General features: G+C 45.7%; 3 protein-coding genes and 1 long non-coding RNA gene across 14 annotated transcripts; 1 reads left to right on the top strand and 3 right to left on the bottom strand.

The window, feature by feature from the left end:
• Positions 1-1,235: 1,235 nt before the first annotated feature.
• Positions 1,236-6,800, bottom strand: LOC127301887 (patatin-like protein 2). Of its 5 annotated transcripts, none has more exons than XM_071820299.1 (9): positions 5,751-6,800; positions 5,537-5,682; positions 3,759-3,941; positions 3,069-3,250; positions 2,805-2,991; positions 2,467-2,628; positions 1,950-2,252; positions 1,683-1,864; positions 1,236-1,603 (listed from the first exon to the last, which is right to left on the bottom strand). In XM_071820299.1, exons 3-9 carry the CDS (start codon positions 3,939-3,941, stop codon positions 1,546-1,548), a joined length of 1,257 nt encoding a protein of 418 aa, XP_071676400.1. In that variant the 5' UTR covers positions 5,537-5,682; positions 5,751-6,800; the 3' UTR covers positions 1,236-1,545. The 5 variants fall into 5 exon arrangements, with proteins under 5 accessions (XP_071676400.1, XP_071676402.1, XP_071676401.1 ...); XM_071820301.1 differs by having other exon boundaries at positions 5,537-5,677; XM_071820300.1 differs by having other exon boundaries at positions 5,537-5,667.
• Positions 6,801-6,840: 40 nt separating this feature from the next.
• Positions 6,841-9,009, bottom strand: LOC127301889 (probable carboxylesterase 1). 2 transcript variants are annotated; one of them, XM_051332181.2, is made up of 2 exons: positions 7,898-9,009; positions 6,841-6,986 (listed from the first exon to the last, which is right to left on the bottom strand). In XM_051332181.2, the coding sequence occupies exon 1, from the start codon at positions 8,877-8,879 to the stop codon at positions 7,899-7,901; it is 981 nt and encodes a 326-aa protein (XP_051188141.1). In that variant the 5' UTR covers positions 8,880-9,009; the 3' UTR covers positions 6,841-6,986; position 7,898. The 2 variants fall into 2 exon arrangements, with proteins under 2 accessions (XP_051188141.1, XP_051188142.1); XM_051332182.2 differs by having other exon boundaries at positions 6,853-6,996.
• A 1,709-nt stretch (positions 9,010-10,718) lies between these two features.
• On the top strand, positions 10,719-17,614 carry LOC127301885 (tuliposide A-converting enzyme 1, chloroplastic). 2 transcript variants are annotated; one of them, XM_051332169.2, is made up of 3 exons: positions 10,719-10,866; positions 10,971-11,210; positions 16,344-17,614. In XM_051332169.2, the coding sequence occupies exon 3, from the start codon at positions 16,448-16,450 to the stop codon at positions 17,423-17,425; it is 978 nt and encodes a 325-aa protein (XP_051188129.1). In that variant the 5' UTR covers positions 10,719-10,866; positions 10,971-11,210; positions 16,344-16,447; the 3' UTR covers positions 17,426-17,614. The 2 variants fall into 2 exon arrangements, with proteins under 2 accessions (XP_051188129.1, XP_051188128.1); XM_051332168.2 differs by having other exon boundaries at positions 16,288-17,614.
• Positions 11,869-15,495, bottom strand: LOC127301886 (uncharacterized). 5 transcript variants are annotated; one of them, XR_011745496.1, is made up of 4 exons: positions 13,261-15,495; positions 12,636-12,807; positions 12,483-12,548; positions 11,869-12,380 (listed from the first exon to the last, which is right to left on the bottom strand). It is a non-coding gene; the product is annotated as an uncharacterized lncRNA (long non-coding RNA). The 5 variants fall into 5 exon arrangements; XR_007852502.2 differs by having other exon boundaries at positions 12,636-12,760; positions 13,261-15,492; XR_007852501.2 differs by having other exon boundaries at positions 12,636-12,760; positions 13,221-15,491.
• Positions 17,615-22,630: the final 5,016 nt, after the last annotated feature.

Here is a 22,630-nt window from a genome sequence, read left to right as displayed (position 1 = left end):
TTGTGCTCCGTCAATCAAGAAGCCAGCTTTTGACCGGCCAAGCACATTAGTTGGCTCCCTGAACCTAGGAGATCACCTTTTGAAATCATTAAGTTCATAGCTTATGACTTGAGGAGAAATATAGTTCATGCACGGGCGACGGCTGGGCAAAGTTGCTCACGACCAACGGTTTAGAGCACTCAACCGGTGCAGGCCACTAACTTGAGCAAAAGGTCCCAAGGTTTCAGCATTATCATATTTGAATAAATACTTGTCAGACTTGCCTTTTTTTTATTTCCAAAACCTATGGTCCATCAAACATAGCATTGTGGCACTACCAGTGTGAACCCACATGACTGGCTGACAGAAGGTCTAACATTGGTACTTAATTCCAACATATTTGGCTGCCATTCAGAAAAAGAAGCACTTGGATTCCAAAATCACAATTGTCTCTGCTTTCAACTAGCTATACTTATGTGTTGATGGACAATTTGCGTTTCTTAAAGTTGGCAGACATACCTACTTCGCTGGCAAGGTTGAGCGCTGATCGGATCTTTCGGTGCCCCAAATTTGATAGGTGATGGTTACAAGATGGCCTTTCCTTGTAGGGACGTAGTGCTGTGGACAGCACATGGTTAGACTCGTTCTGAAAGGCTAAGCACTGTAGTATCCAAATCAACATATTCAGTTCTAGTCATCCTTCAGCCTATGCCCTGCTACTTGGTTACTGCAATGTTAAACAAATCCAACTTGGCAGAGTAAATACCATTATCATGGAATAGGGCCATTTTCAATGTTCACCAAAAAAATGCATGTTGCAAGAAAGTAGCGAGTTGGAACCTTCATTGCAAGCTAAAAGGTACTCACGGATGGGCCTCTTGCCCTGGAAAGTTTTCATTATAAGTGAACTACTTTGAGTTAGTGAAGCGCCTTGCAGACATTTGTCTAATGTCTGTCCACGCTCCAAACTCAACAAGAATTGGATGTCTCTCTGACCATCTCCAACAGCAGAATCTTACAGAAGTACCAAAGGGCAAAGCTATCTACATGAAAAGGCATCTCATCTTGCTTGATACTCAAAGCAGAGATAGGTTTTACAATTTCTACGTACAAAGTGAAGGGAAATCGTACCAGGTACTTGTTCCATGCAGCAGCACCAGCTATCTCTTTATTCGAAATGTCTCGCTGCATGGCCAACCTGGAATCCTTCAGAACTAGTCGGCTGAAATAAAATCAGCGAAATTGACAACACAACAGAGCAATAAAAATGTTCAGTTTATTAAAAAAGTTTATCTGTATTTACACAAGAATAAAGCCATCAATGCTTAACAGTAGCATGGCAGTATGCCAACCTACACACTTATTTAACTATGTTACAATGAAACTTATCAAGCCGTAGCAGTCAGTATGCCACACTACACTTTTTTTAGGGAATGCCACACTACACATTTATTTAACTATGTTACAATTGAACTTCAAGAGACAGATCAATTAATTGGTCGCTGGTGCATGACATGCGGAGAAAGTTTCTCTCTGGCAGAGTATTGACGTAAAAGAGACCCGGGTTCATTTCGGTGACCTTGCTTGGCGAATTCTCCTTTCATCAGACAACAGCTTTGCAAATCTGCAAAGAAGGTAGTAATTAGATCATCTGTAGATGCATAATGCAATTATAATAACCTAATAGGTGGTGGCAAGCTCACCTCTTGAGAGCTTCCTCGTTGGTCACATCTGTGTCACTACAAGCAGCAACCATCTGACCAGTCTCTAAATTTGCCCGTGAGACAGGTTTCTTTAGCAACATCTCTCCAATACTGACAAGTTTCTCCAAGTTATCCTTGGTGGCAACATCAACCGAGGAGAGTGTTCCGCGTAGGGTATCATCCTGTAATTAGAAACGGAAGCGTGAGAGAAAAGGATGCTGTTTTCTTAGTAAAATTAGTACAAATAAACTGCTTCATCTTAATTACCTGGATCCTCAGATAGTTCTGCTCAGAATGTAAAGCTTTAAAAACAGCAGCAATGTGAATATCAACCATATCTGCACTTGCTCGTGTGAAAATATCTATCAATGGTGTGGATCCACTGCTAAGTAACCAACCCAACACTCCCCATGATTTAGCCTTTTGTGAATTGTACTTTTCTTCAAACTTTGATGAGCCGGTGCCAAGTGAAATGACCAAGAAACGGCCATAGTCCATAGGCTTTATTGGGAAGAAATCTGGATTTGCCTTGAAAATCTGCTTGGTTACTTCTCCAATGGCAACTAAAGCCTAAACATGACAGAGATGGATATTATGTCTCTTTTAAAAAATGCCTTGAATTACTGAATCGAGTAAATTATAAGACATAGTGGATGTATATTGCACAGCATGTATGAGAAGTAAAGAAACTGAACTTATAAACCATACACAAAGATTGAAGTGAAAATTGTGGTATTATGTTATGCATAACTAGTTAACAACAGATAACTATGGACTATGGTACCGGATTATTGGCAGCTACTCCCCCATCAATAAGATTAAACTCCTTGATGTTTCCATGATAGTCTTCCGTCTTGAAGTAATGTGCAGGTAGATATGTTGGAGCAGCAGATGTGCTGATGCAAATATCTGATAGCAAAGCATCCATGGTGTTCTTCTTCTTAACCTGTCACATGATAATAGAAAGTTCAATTTTGTGCAAGATCTCAATTAAGAAGAATTGATGGAATAGCAGGTGTTTCCCATGCCATTAAAATGAATTTGTTCTGACTTGTAACTGGTTCTAAAACAAAACATTTACTCAAATTCCAAAGCCCAAAAGATTGTGAGAGAGAGGGAAACCTCAAAGGACGAAAAAATGGTTGGTTGTAGCCGCTTGATATCGAAAGTTGGTATTACAACATTTGTTAAAGTCTGATGCAGCCTGGTGTTTCCTAATTTCTGTCTCACAACTTCATGAAGGTACTTGCCATCATAGGAAGGTCCTGACAATGATCGGAGCATCCTCATTATCCGACCGAATGCACCCCTATGAAAACAAACTGTCAAACTGTTTACAGACAAATTCCCAATCCAATCAACAAAAAACATAATATATGTGTTCACCTGAGCTGTGGGAAAATTTTGGGAGCATGGTCCATATAAAATGCTTGAATATCCTTGGCAGCAAAAAGTGGTCTTCTCTTCTTGTTAGGTGCAGTGAGCATCGAAGTCACAAGCCCCCCTGTGCTAGTTCCAGCAATGACATCGAAGTAGTCTGCTAATCGGGCTTCCTCTCCATCAAGTTTCTTCAGAAATTAACACCACAGTTTCAGTGAGATGCAACCAAGGGCATCAATTGAGAATTATTGTGTTTCTAAGGAAAGGAGCATAAATGGTGTGGAAGAACAAAAAGCCAGAGTTACAAGGGGAGTATATTCAGTTCATCATTCCTTCATGAGAATGTAGAACTGAAGTTAAAAAGGTATATCTGAAACTAGCAGAAGATTGAACTAATGGACTATAAGTAGGGAAAAACAATTTGCCAGGAATCTGAAAATGTTCTGCAGGACTGCAACGTTTCAACATGTACATCTCCATACATAATAATATAAAAATAAAAGACAAGGTGACAGGAAAGAGTAGCAGTTTAAGTTAACAAGAGATGGTGGATTCAGTTAATCTTTAAATTAGCACCAAATAATAAAGTTGGGATAATTTCATCTAACACGATATACTGAACATGGACTCTTAATCTATCATATTTCTTACCAGGTTAGCGTTGTCATGGCAATATCTACATAACTATAGTTATACCTGCAACTCTGTTTCTAGAAAAGCAAGAGCAACAGCTGGAATGATTCCTCGAATCCCTCCACCATCAATAGAGAGAACTGTGACGAGGTTGCCATAAGTTGGTGGGTGTCTACACAAGATATGTTTTCCACTCTCCATATTTCTTCTCTCATCAAGGGTAGGTTGCACACAATTGTATTTCATCTGAGGTCGATATTTTTGAGTGCTCAAGTTAATGTAGAGAACAAGTATTAATAGACTCTGGATGAGAACTTTCGTGGCAATGCAGGTCGAGCAGGTCTCTAGCAATCAGGAGAAGTCATTACGCCTAACTTAAACGTGCAATAAGATCTTTTACATCCTTCCTTCATAAGGATGTAGAACTCAAGTTAATAAAATACAAGCTGTTAGGTGCTTTCGAGGAAACTTCTAGCCCTATAGACCTAATAATGTGTTGAAATGTCCCATTTTTTGTTATCAAACATACAAAAAAAGAGAACTTCTCAAAGTGGAAAATGTGGTTCTCTTTGTTGTGATGATTGAGAGGCTTGTATCTGCCTATGACGTTTGAGATGCAGCACATATCTTTTCATTTAATAAAGGATGAATGTCACTTTCTCAGTTGTCCTCAGACTAAGGGCTTTTCTTGTGCCCTGGAGGTGCTGTCAGAAAAAAGGAAATTTCAGTGATCCAAATATTAGTCATGTTAGAAAGTTGACTTACTTTTGCATGGAGGTAATAAATCTTAGTTTTGTGCTCTTATCTCAATATGATCCTAGAATAGGGTGGGTGTGTAATACTTTTAGTTAATTCAACAAAATGGGATAAGAAACTACAAGAGTTGGGCACGTAAAGCCCTTACCTGCACCTCTGATGCTTTAAGTTCATTGAATCTAGACAACAATAGATGTTCTTTATTTTGCACACGTGATTTAGGAGAAATGGTGTAACATTCCAACTTTCTCTAGGTTGCATAATTAAGAAAAGTTGTAGTGGCATATTTTCAACTTTGAATTTTGTAATGGCATTTTTTCCAACTTGGGAAATTTGTAGTGGCATGAATCCAATTAACCCGTTATAAGGAAAGGTTATCTGGCACGTCAAGTAAGAGATCATGTGATAAGACCAAATAGTGATTGTGAAACTAGCTAACGGTTCAGAACCCTCAGGACAAAAAAAATACGAGTATTTAATTTAAGAGCAAACTTTTGCAATAGGTAAATAATATTCTGTGTCTTGTACGAAATTCAAAGCAATAAACTGTGTACCAAATTCAAATTAAAACTTGCTTAACTTTTCATCATCAAATGGTATAGTTTGTAGTTCTGCTATATACATGGATGGTAAACATCAAAAGTTAAAAACAATTCATTATGGCACCCTGTTAAGGATTGTAATTATGCTAATGAGCGAAGTGTGTGCAATACCAGACAATGATGTTCCATTGCCAACAAGGATCGAACAGAGGAGAGGCTTTTCAATACCAATAAAATGGTTTGTTACCAGCCATTGCCGTCTGTGTCAAGGCCCTTGTACATAACTACATATTGTAACTCAAACACTTACTTTGATATAAAAAAAGGCAAAGCTTATGACTAAGGTGTTTCAATAAAAAGTGGCATGCCGCAAGCTAATGTTGCACATCAAGAGAAGTCATTATCTCAGCAGTAAGTAGTTGGTAATGTAATGAGCCGAGTGATTGCTTCCACGTAGTCCCAATATATATGTCCAGACAACCATACATCCTTACATAATCCAAAAGATCTGGCCCACATGAAAGGAATTTAATTTGTAGTTACCAGATATGCAGATGCTGACTCTTTAAACTTGGTCTGCCGTCTGGCTGCTGGTACCACTTAAGACAGTACACAAAAACCTCCCCCGCCTCACGAATACACGACGTATTGGTGCCACACCAATAAGCCCTACCCTGCAAAAAACTAAGCTGCTGGAACATTAGTCTGCGATTTCTACAATATGCGGTCATTTGGTGGGGATCTCTCTAAGAAGTACCATCAAACATGTAGGTATTTGAGAAGTGCTTCAGTGTGCCTTGCACCGGCTCTTGCAGGCATCCAGCACCGCTGCATCAGTAACATTTTCATAATTGCTCGATAGACTTGCAGTTTTGACAGAAGCCTCTTAGTCTGCCATGTCATGCAGTGCAACATCACAAGGAATGTCCGGAATATAAAGGTTATCGCCCGAAATGGAAATATAAATACTGCATAGCATTCCCACTCAGATACTTTTATAGTAAACATATGTAAGAAAAGGCTCTAAGGTACATCTGATAAGGTGTGACGAAATGGGCTGGAATAACGGAATAAGTGATTAAGTTGCTTTCTTTTCTTGTGAAAGCAAGTTTCTTCTATTGAAATATGAATGAGATCTTTGTATTCATATCTTAGCATTTTAAATCCTTTCAAAATACTCCCTCCATCCCATGAAACTTGTCTTAAGTTTGTCCAAATTTGGGTGCATCTAGATACTATTTAGTGTGTACATACATCCAAATTTAGACAAAGTTAAGACATGTTTCATGGGACAGAGGAAGTAGAAATTTAAAATTGGCGGACTAGCTGATCTTAGTTTCAACTCCATTTAAGAATGCTAAGAAGTAGCATAAGGACCATTAAAAAAAATTACACAAAACTGGAATTCCCTGATGAAATATGATAATGGCAATTGTCTTGGTCATGTGAATGAATGGAGAACAGGAGATCTCATGGGCGGCCCAGAAATTCAGCAATGACACAGACCTGCGCTTCCTCCTCCAAGCATGTTGGTCGGACTAGGTGGAAGCCATGCCCCTGCTCATCTGCCTCCCAGACCCCCACCTCGCCATGCCAGCCACTCGCCACCAACTTCTCGACATACACTTTTTTTATATAAAAAAGGCAAAGCTTATGCCTGTGCTGTTTCAATAAAAAAATGGCATGCCAATGTTGCACATCAGGAGAAGTCATTATCTCAGCAGTAAATTCTTGGTTATGTAATGAGGCGAGTGGTTGCTTCCACGCAGTCCCAATATATATGTCAAGAACTCATAATCCAAAAGAACTGGGCCAAATGAAAGGAGTTTAATTGGTAGTTACCAGATATGCAGATGCTGACTCTTTAAATTTGGTCTGTCATCTGGCTGCTGATACCACTTAAGACATCCTCTTCTGATGCAGTTCTTTACACAAGAAGCTTACCCGCCTCACGAAAACAAGACGTATTGATGCCACACCAATAAGTCCGACCCTGCAAAAATCTAAGCTACTGGAACATTAGTCTGCGATTTCTATAATATGCTATGATTATGCAACTTAATATTTCTTGCATATTGCACATAGTTTACTCAAGCAAGTGCATTTGACAGAGGAAAGTGCATTTGGTCAATGGTACAGCAATAAGGCAATAGGAAGTAAAGGAAGCACTGTGCAAAGCCCTGATGCCAGGGCAAATGAAAAGAAAAGGTTATCCGAGACATTCTGTCATTTGGGGGGGGGGATCTCTGTAAGGAGCACCGTCGAACACGAAGGTATTTGAGAAGTGCTTCAGTGTGCCTTGCACCGGTTGCTGCAGGTGACCAACACCACTGCATCGCTAACATTTTCCTTATTGCTCGATAGACTTGCACTTGTACCAGAAGCCTCTTAGTTTGTCATGTCATGCAATGCAACATCATAAGGAATGTCCGCAATAGAAATGTAATTGATTGTCGTTAAGTAAATCCCAAAATGGATATATAAATAGTACATTGTACATAGCATTCCCACTCAGATATTTTCGGAGTAAACATATGTAAGAAAGGGCTATATGATACATCTGATAAGGTGTGACGATATGGGATGGAATAGCTGAATAAGTGAGTAAGTTCCTTTCATTTCTTGTGAAAAGCAATTTTCTTCTATAGAAATATGAATGAGATCTTTGTATTCATATCTTAGCACTCTTAAATCCTTTCAAGATAGAAATTTACAATTGACGGACTAACTGGTCTTAATTGGTCCATTTATGATAGTAGGAATTAACAACTCTCATTCTTATAGTCTAAAACATAAAACTACTGAAGAAGCAGGATAAGAACAATTTAAAAATTACACAGAACTCGAATTCCATAATGAAATATGTTGCAATTGCTCATGAGAACGAATGGGGGAACAGGAGACCTCATGGGCGGCCCAGAAATTGAGCAATGACGCGGACCTGCGCTTCCGCCTCCAACCATGTCGGCCGGACGAGGTGGAAGCCATGGCCCTGCCCATCTGCCTCCCAGACCCCCACCTCGCCATGCCAGCCGCTGGCCATCAACTTCTCAGCATACAGCCTTCCCCGGCCCCTCATGGGGTCTCTGCCACCAACGCACACCAGCGCGCGCCGACACCCCAGCCGGGCCAGGCTGGGCGCGCCCTCCGCCATGGGGTTGATCCACGGGTCCTCCCACCCGCTGGTCCCCGGGCAGACCACCGGCCAGAGCCGCACCAGCTCGCGGAGCATGGCCATGCCCATCTCGTCCGACTCGGAGGCGCCGTCGCCGCCCAGGAAGTAGGGGTGGATGAGCAGGAGCGCGCCCACCCTCACGCCGTGGCCTAGCTCCTCCGCGCCGGCGCGCATCGCGGCGTGGTGCGCGATGTTGGCGCCGGCGCTCTCGCCGCCGACGTGGACGCGCGCGAGGTCCGCGTGGGCGGTGAGCCAGGACTCGGGCCCGTTGCCGGCGGCGTGCGCGGCCACCCACTGGAGCGCAGCCCAGGCGTCCCCGTAGAGCGCCGGGACGGGGCGCTCCGGCGCGAGGCGGTACTCCACGGACACGACCATCGCGCCGGCCCGCGCGGCGAGCTGGTTGGCGTGGCCGTGCACGGCGGCGTCGAACGCGGAGCCGAGGCAGAAGCCGCCGCCGTGGAAGAATACGAGGACGGGGACTTTGCCCTGTTGGCCGCCGGCGGTGGCAGTGACCGGGAGGTAGATTCTTGCCGACATGCCGGGTCCCGGAAGGATGGGGACGTCCTTGGAGGAGACGCCGGTGGCGGCGTCGGTGCCGGGTGGGGCGAAGTCGACCGGCAGGAAGCGCTCGACGCGGCCGCTCTTGTAGACGCGAATGAAGTTGGGGGCGTCGAGGATGAGCTCGTCGCCGGCGGCATCCGTCTCTGACATGGAGCTGGAGGGGAGAGATCAGGGAGGGGATGCAAGTTTTTTTTTTTAATTGGAACCGACGATTCCATTAACAAACAGGTTTGGCAAAGCTTCCAGCCACAACGACTGCCGACGCACACCAATGGCCGCTAGTTCATGTGTCAATTTATTACAACCTCTAGAACAGTATGAAAAAGACACTGAAATAAATTTAAGTCGTACAAACGCTACACGATGGGGAGGAAACCAGGAATTGCTGGTGTTGTGTTGTACTCCCTCCATTCACGAAATTTAAGAAATTTTAGATATTTTAAAATGAGTGAATGTGAATCTACGCATTAAAATTAGAATAGATACATATCAAAATAGATAAATCTAATACTAAAATTTTAAACATCTTATATTACTTAACGGATGAAATATTTGCCAGTTTTAGAACTTGGATCTCGAAGAATGTGACTACGCAACGGTGGAGCAGTGACCCAGCGCCGCGGCGGCATCGGCACAGCACCGACACATTAGTGAGCTTGCAAGGGATGGAAGTCGTGATACACATCAGTTGAAGGGTTCGAATGTAAGATCACCGACTTCTCTTTGATTCGGAGGAAAATACGTAGAGTACCCCCTTTGAAAAAGAGAAATCTCATAGAAATGGAACCCCGTAGATTTTCTTTTCCTATTGATGCCATTTGGAATATACGGTTGATTTTTGTAGGATTTCACTCTTAAGATTTTCTCATGTGGACTGTCTTTAGATCAAAGGAATGGTATAACCCAAATTCATATGAATTGAGCTCTTGTTACTCAATTCATTAGAATCAGAACATCCACGACAACCTGCCTCTTTATTGCAGATTCCAAAAGTATAGGGATAGAGAAACACTAGAGTGGGACTAGGATTGCATGTGAAAACATAGAAAATTTATTGAACTACTAGGAAGCATTGGCGCGGCGGCACGCCGCGCCCGTTGCATTAAAATATTTTACGTGAGTGTACAATGGTATCTATTTCAGTTTGAAGTATGATTGTAGGTGTAGAGCGTTTCATTAGAAGAATGCCGGTGGATATTTGTGGTAGAAAAGTTTCCTTTCTTTCTATCAAGCCATTGATCGATGTGAGTGTAGACTGGTTCAAGCACACAGTAGAAGAGGCAGCACCAGAAAGCCATGGCAATATTGCATATGGTAAGGCATGAAAGTCGAGAGCTGGGGTGAACTCTACATGTTCATCGGAGTCCGGCCGTCTGGGTTCGTCGCTGTGAAGCATTCAAGAATTTCCGTAAAAAACCAAATTATCATACATGAGGCACATCCATTTTATTGCTGACTATTCATTGCTCTTGTAAATGGATCATGTTTTCCAATGAAATGTATCACAATAAGACTTATTTTTCTATGAAAATTGTTGTGTGCTTCTGAAACTTTGTTTGTTAGATTGAAATAAGCATTCTTATTTTTCACGCAAGAAAAACAATATATTTATCAGGAATAGAACTATTTGAGGAATATGATAGCCATGGCAGAAGCAATGAATAAGTATTCTTACTTTTCACATACATAAAAGATACATTTGTTAGAAGATATATCGAGTAATTGTTTTAGAAACTTGACATGCATCACAAAAACAAATATTTTAGGTTTGTCAACAGAATTCAAGAATTAGCGGAAGCAATTTATCAATAGATTTCTATATTTTCTAGAATTGTTTAGGTAATCTTAAATTATAATTTTGATTTTCAATGTTTGAAACACATACATTAGCTAATTTACAGAAATCACATGCTGAGAGCACAACCCTATTCACTTTTTTCACACATGCTGACCCGCAAGGACGCAGCATCACAGTATATCTCACACACACACGCGCATACCCAGCACTCCTGGTGCGGACACCTGTTTGCAAAAAAAAAATGTCACTTATGTTCCCCTTTCTCCTTGCTCTCTCGTGAGCCTACTTCCGCCGAGTCTGCTCCTCGATTCCGTTCGCCGGAGCTGCCAATTGATACAGGCGAGTCATGCTCGCTATGGCCTGCACTGCAGATTCATTGTCTTTATAGTTTTATTGGCATCTAGCAGTTAAAACCTAGCTTATGTGCCCCTGTATGCCTGCAGCCATTGCTAAGAGAAAGCGGCCACACATCGGCGGCGACATGAAGCACCAGAAGCTGAGGGTCTGTCCCGTCACTCACCATCAGGGCAGCGGAGCCGGTACTGGAGCTTAATCTGCCACAACGGCATTCTCGGCGACGATAACCACGATGCCATCTATCCCACTGCCTTTCGCAAGAAGGCCGCCACAGATTCAGAGGAGCCGAGGCTGACTCTGTAGGCGCAGAAGGCTTGTACTTGCAGGTACACATCCCTCTTGCACAACTTCACGTTTTCTCAGATGGCTAGCTCCCCTTACCGATTTGATGTGTTTGATGGGCAATCTGTTGGTCCTGAATGTATGTGTTCATGTGCTACCAATTACTTCCCATTTTCTAAATATTATGTCATGGTTAACTGACTGTAACTACATGCTCTTGGTGTATGGTTTATATACTTCTCTTTTTACTTATCACATAATCAACGCTCTCTATTTGCCAATAGCAAGTCTAGAATTGAAGATTTTATGTTGTAGTATCATTCTTTGTGTAGCAATGATATGCCTAGAACTGTGTAGATCATCATATATGTATAACGGCATTGCCTTCAAAACCTTGTGACATGTTAGTCCAGTGATGAATGATTTTGGTACCCATTCTCCTCACTGGCAGTAGCTGAACAATTTAGAAAATTCTCTGTTCAGATTATGAGATTAGTTTAAAACAGCAAGATCTGCTAGGAACTGACATTTTCTGTTTCTCGATGCCAAAAGTCCAGAACTACTGCTCTTGTCCGTACAATAGCATTGATTTGAAAAACCCAGTAACTATCAGTCCTACTGTTTTTGAGTACCCAGTATCTTGTCAAGATATGTAAAAAGAATTAAGAGGTAAAAGCAAGTAGGAAGCTGTACACATAGGAATTCTGCATCACCCGATGTACATTAACACTGACATAGGAATAGAAAGTTGCATTGATCAAACTGATTCATCTTTGCCTGCATTGATCAAACTGAAATAGGATAGAGAAAAGGGAAACAAAATAGTGGACCACGGACATAACAACAACTAAGTTCATCTTTGCCTAAAAGTAGGGCTATCTAGGGACCAAAGAAGGAGAATTCAGCAGCTGATATCTTTTCGTCTCTGGGGGTTTGATGTCGTAGCATAGGCTGTAATTTTGTACTTATAAATTATGAGTGAATTGATACATGTGTCATGTGTGTGCTAGAGGAGACCTGAAAACCCAATGGGCCCAGCAACACGTAAAAAATGCCCATGAAATCTAGCCTTGGACGTGTATCAGCAGAAGAGCCAGCGCGTCGAGGATACAGTACACCAGTACATCTTGAAGACCACGACGCCGGCGTGGAACTGGAGGAGGCGAGAAAGAAGGAGGCCGGTCTCGCCGGCAAAGGCACACACTTACATGGACCTGCAGAAGAAAGAAATATGGTTCATAAGGAAAATGAAAAGAGAACAATTCGGAGCAGCCAAAACCAACACCAAACATAATCAAATCAACCCTGAGATTTACGTGTCTGAGTAGTTTTGTGGTGCTAGGCTTTCCTAGGTGAATAATTGGCAGCACATCACGGGGGCGCTGCCATGGTTTAAGTGAGGTTAGATTATCTGAACTTTCAATGTGAACAAAGGATGTTTTTCTTAGTTTGCACCAATGGCGCCATACCATAATAGCTTCAAGTTCTCTCCTTTTAGATGTAAGAAAGAACATCATGTAGCTGAACTAAGACTTGCCGAGAGCTTCATCTTCAATTTGTGTACACAACCAAAAGTAAGGGTCTTGACTTCGTCCTGAAGTGACAAAAAGAATACCATTCCTTCAGATTTGCACTGGTAAGCTGGGAAAATAAAATAAAAGATAAGCCAATATTTGAAAACATCAACTACGGAATAGCTTGTTACCCAGTTGATGAGTGTAACTTCGGGATAAGGCAATTTCATGATAAATAATGGTTATGGACTGGTTGCCATAGCTTTTCAACCTCAGAATGAGACACTATTTTTGTAAATATCGATTACTGTGAAAATATGTAACTGTGAAGATTAACCTGTACTGAAAAAGGAAACACATGCCCTTGCACTTTTATGAACATCACAAGATGTGAAGTGCACAACTAAGCTAGATGTCTCTTCTATTAAGCAGATATAACAGAGACTATTTGTGCCACCCAAAACTTGCATGGATGGAACTAAATGCTTAGATGCAGACAAATTAAAAACCCTTGAGAGAAAGATGAGAGTGATTTTGTACATTATGCTAGTCGACACATTGGTCATAGTAATTTCGGCACCTGAAAAATACTCGCCGTCTTCAGACACCTGATATTGGAAACCAGATGCTTCATTTTACTGGCTGAATGCTGCATAACAATTGCTGACATCAAAGAATTTCTATTTATTAACTAACATCAGAATTGAACCAGGACCTGGAGCACCCACTTGCAGAGATATTTCACCTATACTCCAAAAAGCCTGCGGAAACCCTGAACTATATGCGAAACACACGTTGCAAAAAAAACTTAACTCATGATTCTTCCAACCATTATTGTTTCTATGCGCTCAAGAAAAACCCGAAGGTCACCCATAGAGAAAAACTAAATAGAATATCGAAATTGATGAAGCTACTGCAAACATTGGTAACATATCACAAACTTTAATAAAAATTAATACTTGATTTACTTCTATATTCTTCTGCCAATTACATACAACATATTCTCATGATTTCTTATGAAAATCATGGTATTTTATATTCTCATGATTTCTTATGAAAATCAGAACATTTTCTTGCCTTTTCTATCATCCATTTTCCTGAGAGTAGTAAGGTCACCATGGTCTATCAAGTAACCCAAATGGTCACCAAAGGGGCTAACTTCCTACTCAAATAAAAATTTATGGATATAAATCATTTAGGAAAGGAGGAAGAACTAATGAATCCAATCTGTACTCAATATGAGACTGGGGAAAGCTAACAGATTAGAAAATTAAAACATAATCTATCATTTTGTACTCACCTTCCCAAGAAGTATTTCTATAGCATTCTCATGTATCAGGAGACCATTAAGTAGTAAGAGAAAGCAATATATTCATATGACTCCTCTTCAGTTTATGTCTTTTCCTTCACACAGTTTGAACTGAGTTCTCTGCACATGCTTATTCGTATCCGTGAATTCACTATTGATGTACAAAATATACATGCCTTTACCACTGTTTTAGTATTACCTTAAATATGAGCTCATTTCTCCCAAATTTTCCAAGAAGTAACTTTTACAAAAGAAAATTCCTTGCTTTGCTATTCACAAATTAAGGGAACAATTACTCTTCTCTCATCCATCACGTATAATAATTTAGAGGTAGCATTCTCATATATTAGGAGACCATTAAGTAGTAAGAGAAAGCAATATATTCATATGACTTCTCTTCAGTCTATGTCTTTTCCTGTAACGCACATGGTTTGAATGGAGTTCTCTGCACATGCTTATTCGCATTCCATGAATTCACTATTAATAGTACAAAAATATACATGCCTTTACCACTGTTTTAGTATTACCTTAAATAAATATGAGCTCATTTCTCCCAAATTTTCCAAGAAGTAACTTTTACAAAAGAAAAAAATTCCCTGCTTTGCTATTCGCAAATTAAGAGAACAATTACTCTTCTCTCATCCATCACGTATAATAATTTAGAGGTGATGCTCTATGCCATGCTTGGAACGCAAAAATTAGACGGATCCAGAGAGAGGTAAATAAAAATGAGATAGGTGAGGAGAATATAGAGGGGAATGAGAGGGAAAGAGATCAGGAGGCAAGGAAAAAAAAGGAACGAACAACCTCACCTGGTCGTTCATGTTTGCGCAACCAGCCTTGCCGTCCACTATCCCAAAGTTTTGTCTGCAAGTTTTATTCAGCTGCCGGGATGGACCTACAAAAAAACTTAGGAAAACCAGAATCAATGGAAACGAAATTGGAGAGAAACATTGTTGGACCAAAACAGATCGAAAGATCATAAAAAAAGCAAGCGATTGGATGAAAGAGATGAGAAAAGAAGGCATTGCGTGCTCCCCGGCTGTGGAATTCGTAGGCGGCGTCCGCCCCAGCTAAGGGCTCCCTGCCACTCCAGCCATGGTGAACCTCTTCGTCCTCCACCTCCATACCTACCCCAAGTCCCTCCTGATGGCGCGTGACGGCCAAATCAGCATGAGGGAAGGCTCGTCGATGATTGGGATGTGGGAGAAGGATCCGACCGGCACAGCCGTCGCCGACGTTTGCTGCTCGATGCTATTCTCCGAGTCCTGGCGCGGGACGTTGGAGGCGGAGTCGATCGACGGTGCCGTCGCCGACGTCCGCCGCTTGATGCCATTCTCGAGTCCTCGACTCTTGCGGCAGTGGAGCCCATGCCGCCGCCGTGTCCTCTCCGGCCAGCTGCGGTGGAGATCGAGAAGATCCTAGAGGGACAAAGCGGCAGGAGACTTTTCTAGAGAATAATATTAATCAAAGCGGTGGGGGAATCGGGTGAGGATATTTTTCCTCTTTCTTATGGGTTCAGGGTGACCGGCAACCGGGAAACCACCGGAGGTAATAAGTAGCAAAAAAAATCAAGTATTTGCAGTTACGGATGTAAATAAGGAAATAACCGTGCGGCAATATACGTGTCGCCCAACGCAGCAAAGAAAAGTGAGCGAAATTAGCTCATCTACAGTGCTCAAATTAATATGGAATGCCCTAAATTGATTAGCTTTTATATAGGGTATAATGCATGTATTCGCATGAAAAAAAAAACATGGAAGCCTAAAAAAGCATAATCATCAAGGTTGAAACAAATGTAAAGGTGCAATTAGGGTATTAGTAGGCAATTTATGGCCTTTTCCCATTCTTTGAGAATATGAAAGTAAAATATGAGCTTTGAATATACTAGAATTCCTTTGGTTTTCCTTATTTTTCAGCTACCAATAAAAAGACAATTAATAAATAGCACTAATAATTATGTGAAAAATCTCGGCCAAATTAAAACAATGCATGTGAAGTCACTTTCTTTATGGTTGCATGCAATTTATTCCATTAAGCCACATCATACCATGTAGGAATCTAATTAACTATTTTTGGGAAGAGATAGTGGCCTAATATAGGTGCAAATTATATTTCTAGCACAGTAGTGACCTTATATTCAAAACCAGAGGAAATACCAAAAGAAAACGGATGTTCGAATTAAACCATGGTATATTCTAGAGTATCTACTTTTGTACATGTGAGTAATTTCATCAAATTTCCGCAACAGTTTGCATAGTGATCATCATTCAGGAATGATCTTGTTTTATTTTGAAGTCCAAATCTTGTCCACAAAATGTCAACGAATGAAGGAGTTGAGATCCAACAACCAGGCATCAACGTGGGCCAAGCCCAACCAAACAGAAGAAGTGCACAACCACTCACCCGCCAACTCATTCCCCACCAAACCACCGCGCATCCAGCCAGAATCGCGCCCATGGCCGGCTCCGGCGCCAGCGACGAGGAGGTCGTCCTCGAGATCGAGCACTGCATCCGCATATTCAAGAGCGGCCGCGTCGAGCGCTACTTCGGCTCCGACCCCGTGCCGCCCTGCACCGACGCCGGCACCGGCGTCGCCTCGAAAGACCACACCATCTCCCCCGAGGTCGCCGTCCGCCTCTACCTCCCGCCCGTCGCCGCCACAGACGGAAAGAAGCTCCCGATCCTCGTCTACTTCCACGGCGGCGGCTTCGTCCTCCACACCGCCTTCAACTTCGTCTTCCACGGGTACCTCACCTCCCTGGCCGCGCGCGCCGGGGCCATCGTCGTCTCCGTCGACTACCGCATCGCGCCCGAGCACCCGCTCCCGGCTGCCTACGACGACTCGTGGCAGGCGCTATCCTGGGTGGCATCCCACGCGCCCGGCGGTGGCGCCGGCGAGGAGCCCTGGCTCACCGACCACGGCGACTTCTCCCGCCTGTCGCTGGGCGGGGAGAGCGCGGGCGCCAACATCGCGCACCACCTGGCGATGCGCGCCGGCGCGGAGGAGGGCGTGCTGCCCCACGGCGCGCGCATCAGCGGCGGCATCCTCCTGGTCCACCCCTACTTCCTGGGCCACGGCAAGGTGCCGTCGGAGGACAGCGACCCCGGGATGGCGGAGAACGTGGTGAAGATGTGGCGCGCGGTGCGGCCCGGGACGAGCGGCGTCGACGACCCCTGGATCAACCCGCTGGCGGCGGGCGCGCCGCCGATGGAGGCGCTGGCGTGCGGGCGCGTGCTCATGTGCCTGGCGGAGACGGACGTGTGCCGCGACCGCGGCCGCGCGTACTGCGACGGGCTCAGGGCCAGCGGGTGGGCCGGCGAGGTGGAGGTGCTGGAGGTGGCCGGGCAGGGCCACTGCTTCCATCTCGGCAACTTCGGCTGCGACGACGCCGTCAGGCAGGATGAGGTCATCTCCAGGTTCCTGAACCTGTAGCGAAATTTACACAAAATCTTGTTGGGTTTGTTACTTTGTTTTGTTGTAAGATTTGTTGAGAGCTGCGAGAAATGTGTAGAAAAAATTACGGAATCTCAAGCTCTCCTGGTTCTTGTTGTAAGATTTGCGTTGGGTTTACCTGAGACGCTGCATACTCCTGAATTTATGTGTTCTTATTATTTTTTTTTATTTTTTTTGAATAGTCACCGGGGGAGGGAGAAGACCCTCCACCTGAATTTGTATTCATTTGCCTATAAGGCTTTGCAGCCTATTACAAGATGGGTTCAAGTGAACCAGAATTTTACATAGGGGAACTTGAGGGAAGACAAAACAAAAACACACACCAACACACACAACAAGGAGGAGGGGGGTGGGGGAATAGGTGCACTTGAGAAGCACAACCGGGCGTGCTCGCACGACGACCATCACCAGGAAGACAGGCATAGGCAAATGCATCGAGGAGTGTCACTGCGCTATCGAAGGGCATCACAATCCCGAGACTTTACAGATTGCAGCACCACCACCTGCTTGCATGACGACTATCCCACAAGGTGGCAAACCAGGAGCATATGAGGATCAACGAGTGAAGCTGGCATAGTCGAAGGGCCTTACTCCGCCGAGAGAACGATGCAAACAAGAAGCTCGCGCGGCTGATTGAGTGCTAGAACTGCGAGGAGTTTCTGCAACGCAATCGAAGGGCATCGCAAGACCGAGATTCCACCAACGCCACGAACCTTGATCGTGAACTCGGCCAAAGGGACAGCCCCAAGCACTTTTGCGAGGTGGGGAGACGACCTGCGCCATCGAAGGGGGCCGATCAGCCGAGACCGCACCAGAACACGAAGCTCGCGACAAAACCACAACCATCACCATCGGATTTAGCCAAGCTTTGCACGACCAACAAGAGCTGAAGTCGAGGGCACCAACCAAGCCCAAAATGCAGCCACCGGACAAGCAACACCTGGTTCATTTGCGACGCCTTCAACAAGGAAAACGGCGCCTGTGGGCGCCGTCGCCGCGGAGCTTTCGCTCGGAACCGTAGCAAGCGGTGACATAATGCATCTCCACAACCACGCCCAACGAGGTTGAATGGCGCCAAACAGCGTCGTCGTGGACGGCTATGGCACAAACCAGAGCAGGATTTCTCCCGTGAGACGCACCTCAATGGGAAGCCGCGCTGCCGTGCACTGCAGGATCGGCAAGCTCCACCACCTGCCAAGCCGAGAGGCCGCAGGGATGGCCGCCGGCCGAGACCTAGTCCCTGCGCATCGGAGAGGGTCGGATGCGGGGCGCAGAAAAGACCCATGGCGGCACGAGCGAGGGCTTCAGCCGTGCGGCCGGACTGGAGCGGGGAGCTCATCTCGGCGCGAGCTCCGTGAGGGCAGCGACGGACCATAGCGCGGTCGCCGGCCAACGGCCGAGGTGGAGGGGCGAAGCGGGGTGGGCGGGGGGGGGGGGGACGGGAGCTGCAGCGCGCCAGGGGACGAGTCCCGCCGCCACCAGCCGCCGGCGGGCTTTGCCCGTCGACGCGTGCCGGCGGCGGCGAGGGGGCGTGGTGGAGGAGGGGTGCGGCGGCGGTGGATCTGAGGATCCACCCGAGCCGCCTCACAGGGAGACGACGCGGGGGTCTGCCTATCATGTGTTCTTATTATCACTCATGCATTTGGAGAAATCGTTGTCGAGATCAATGTTTCCTTCTTATCCGTGTTCTAACTTCTGAATTTCCCGAATCATCCACCCATTCCAAAGCTCTCTTGGGCGCATGGTCTCACCATTCGCCCCTCGCCTATTCACCCTTCGTTGAAAAACCATAGTCGTCGCCTCAAACTTCCCGGTGATGCCTGTTGTCACCAGGATTTGACCGAGTCAGAGGTGGGCCGCAATCAAGATGGATTTGAAGAATATACATGGAAGAAATACGTGAATCGGCCTGTTATACAAAGTTTGGGCTAGTTGGCCCGTGTATCTGTAATATAGTAGGATACGTGTCGGTTAGGTAGAGTTTGTCTCGTGCACGGAGGGGATTATTCCCACGTTAGAAAGTCCCCTGGACTATAAATATGTATCTAGGGTTTATGAAATAAACAACAACCAACGTTCACCACAAATCAATCTCGGCGCATCGCCAACTCCTTCGTCTCGAGGGTTTCTTCCGGTAAGCATCATGCTGCCTAGATCGCATCTTGCGATCTAGGCAGCACAAGCTTATTTCGTTGTTCATGCGTTGCTCGTACTGAAGCCTTTTTGATGGCGAGCAACGTAGTTATCTTAGATGTGTTAGGGTTAGCATTGTTCTTCGTATCATATGCTGTCGTAGTGCAACCCTTATACATCTAGCCGCCCTTACACCTATCTTAGGTGTAGGGGCGGCACCCCGCTTGATCATTATTTAATAGATCCGATCCGTTACGGTTGCTCCTTGTTCTTCAAGGATTAGTTTAATATCTGCAATAGTTAGGCCTTACAAAGGGTTGGAGGATCCAGCGACGCGTAGGGTGTCGTTTGCTAGCCCTAGACAGGATGTTCCGGGGATCAACCTCGTGTTGGTTTTTAGGCCTTGTCTAGGATCGGCTTACGATCACCGTACGTGACCGCGAGGCCCAATCGTGAGTAGGATGATCCGATTATGCGGTGAAAACCCTAAATCGTCGTAGATCGTTTTAGCTTTATTCTGATCAAGCAGGACCACCATATATTCGTGCACCTCGTACGAATCATGGGTGGATCGGCTCCTTGAGCCGATTCACAGGACAACCTGAGAGCCGATCGAGGCTCGTATTTAATGTTTACGTGTATGCCATGCAGGAAACTAAGCGAGGCATCTCCATCACCTTCTGACCGGGTATAGGTCGGGTGGCACGCATACTGCACCAGCATCGGACGTGCGTACCGGAGGCTTTGCGGGCCGTCGCTCGGAGGGACCAGGGCCAGCCCGCAGCCCTAAGTTGTTCCCGGCTCTCTTGTGTTGCCCGTCGTTGCTCGCCGGTGGGTTTCGACCGCAACACATTCAGCACGCCGGTGGGACAAGCTTCGACATCAACCACATCGCCATCTACATCTGAGATGGCGGACGGCACCCGATCACGTACGAGGATCGGCCAGACGAGCTCAAGAAGAAGTATGACGAGGTCAAAGCAATCCTCGATGCCGACCTCATCGGCTCTTTTCACGAACCCGTTCACATGGCATCGGGTGGAAGGGGTTCTCGCTGATGGTGCGCTCGATGGAATAGACACATGTCGCCCCGTCGAAGAGCGCACCAGGTCCCCGTCGGGAGATTAACTACATGGTGGCTCACTCGCTGCACCGCCACTCGAGAACCTGGTGAACACTTTGGAGCGTGTCGCTCTTCGGGTGATCCAGGAGATCATGAGGCACCGATACTCTCCGTCAGGACCAGCTCTCGAGACACACCAAGGAGAGATGCCACTCCAGTCCCGTCCACCGCTGCCATTTGCGTTGGCAGCACCAGAAGTGCCGAATTCACCGGCATTCGTCGTCTACAAGATCGGTGGTGACCCTAGTGACTGCCAGTTCTTGCATGAGGCGCCTAAGTAGATCCCTCACGGGTACATGTGCACATATGTGCCAGACTGCGGTAACTGGGCGCTCACAAACCAAAGCCGCGACGGCGAGGACTTCTAGAAAAGCGGGGAGGAACGTCGGCAACAGATCTTGAGAAGCGAGACGTGGCTAGCTAAATATGCCACCCCGACGAACCTCCGGAGCTCAGCTCCTGCAGTTGGCTCGAGCTGGAAAAGCAAGCATGGCTGGCTAAGTACGCCACCCCGGCGAATCTTCGAGTTCGACTCCTGCAGCCAGCACCGCGGATCAGATCAGCACGATCCTGAGGGACCAGTTCGGCATGGTGCCGAAAAGGAGGACAATCGGCTATTCCAAGCCGTACCCCGATGAATACGAGTTGGTCCCGCTATCACCCAAGTATCGGCTCCCTGACTTCTCCAAGTTCAGTGGATCAGATGGTTCCAGCTCCATCGAGCATGTGAGCCGATATTTGGCACAACTAGGAACGGCCTCAGCGTCGGATCCACTACGCGTGAGGTTCTTCGCACAGTCCCTCACGGGATCGGCTTTCGGGTGGTACACTTCGTTGCCACCGGACTCGATCCGGACTTGGAAGCGATTGGAAGAACAGTTCCATATGCGGTTTCACTCGAAGCTTCGAGGCCGGCATTGCCGATCTAGCTTAGATACGTCGAAGCGTGGAGAAACCGTGGCGAGAATACATCCAGCGCTTCGAAATCGAGGAACCGATGTTATTCGGCTCGTGTGACTGAAAAAGAAGCGATCGAGTTGGCGGTGGTAGGCCTTGCCTCACAAATCAAGGATATGGCCTTCCAAGCAGACTACCCTTCACTGGCGCACATGGTTCAGAAACTGTCAGCATATGAACAGCGCCATCCGGACTTGTACCAGGACAAATTCAAGCGTGCTGTAGTCCTGGTTGAGGCAGATGAAGACGAAGGCTCTGCGGGAGATCAAGAGGTAGCAGTGGCTGAATGGACTCGGGGGGCAACCCCCGTGTCCTGCAAATGGGTAAAGCCACCAGGTCCGCCCAGAGGGTTCGATTTTGACGTGACTAAAACGGAGCAAATCTTCGACCTCCTACTCAAGGAAAAGCAGTTGAAGATACCCGAAGGCCTCAAAATCCCCACGGTTCAGGAGCTGAACGGAAAGCCATACTGCAAATGGCATAACTCGGTCTCACATGCCACCAACGACTGCAGGGTGTGGCGTCAGCAGATCCAAATGGCAATAGAACAAGGACGCCTGATTTTCAACCAGTACGCCATGAAGGTTGACACTCACCCCTTCCCCGCCGTTAACATGGTGGAGTGCACTTACCCTGAAGGTTGCCAGCCAGGATCCTCGTTCAGTATCAACATGGTAGGACCTGGGCACCACTCTGGCAAGGATGGAGATGAGGGCAGCTGCTCTCGTAGCAAGGACACAGAGGAGGCCGCTCCACGCGATCGGCTCCGTCACGACGGCAAGCGCTACGTCACAGAGGGAGAAGTGAGGAACATAAGATATTAGCGACCTCTCTCTGATCACCTCCTCAACAAATATGTGAGTCAATATAGCCAACGCCGATGATCCAGCGACGATGATGAAAGAGATCGTCTGGATGGAGAAGCCAGAAGACATCGTCGGCATGATCGCGATGAGGAGGAGTACGAGCGC

This window comes from Lolium perenne, chromosome 5, assembly GCF_019359855.2.
Source record: "Lolium perenne isolate Kyuss_39 chromosome 5, Kyuss_2.0, whole genome shotgun sequence".
In the NCBI taxonomy this organism is placed as follows: Eukaryota; Viridiplantae; Streptophyta; class Magnoliopsida; order Poales; family Poaceae; genus Lolium; species Lolium perenne.
The sequence above is the reverse complement of the archived record's forward strand: the minus strand, read 5'-3'. Positions and strand labels throughout refer to the sequence as shown.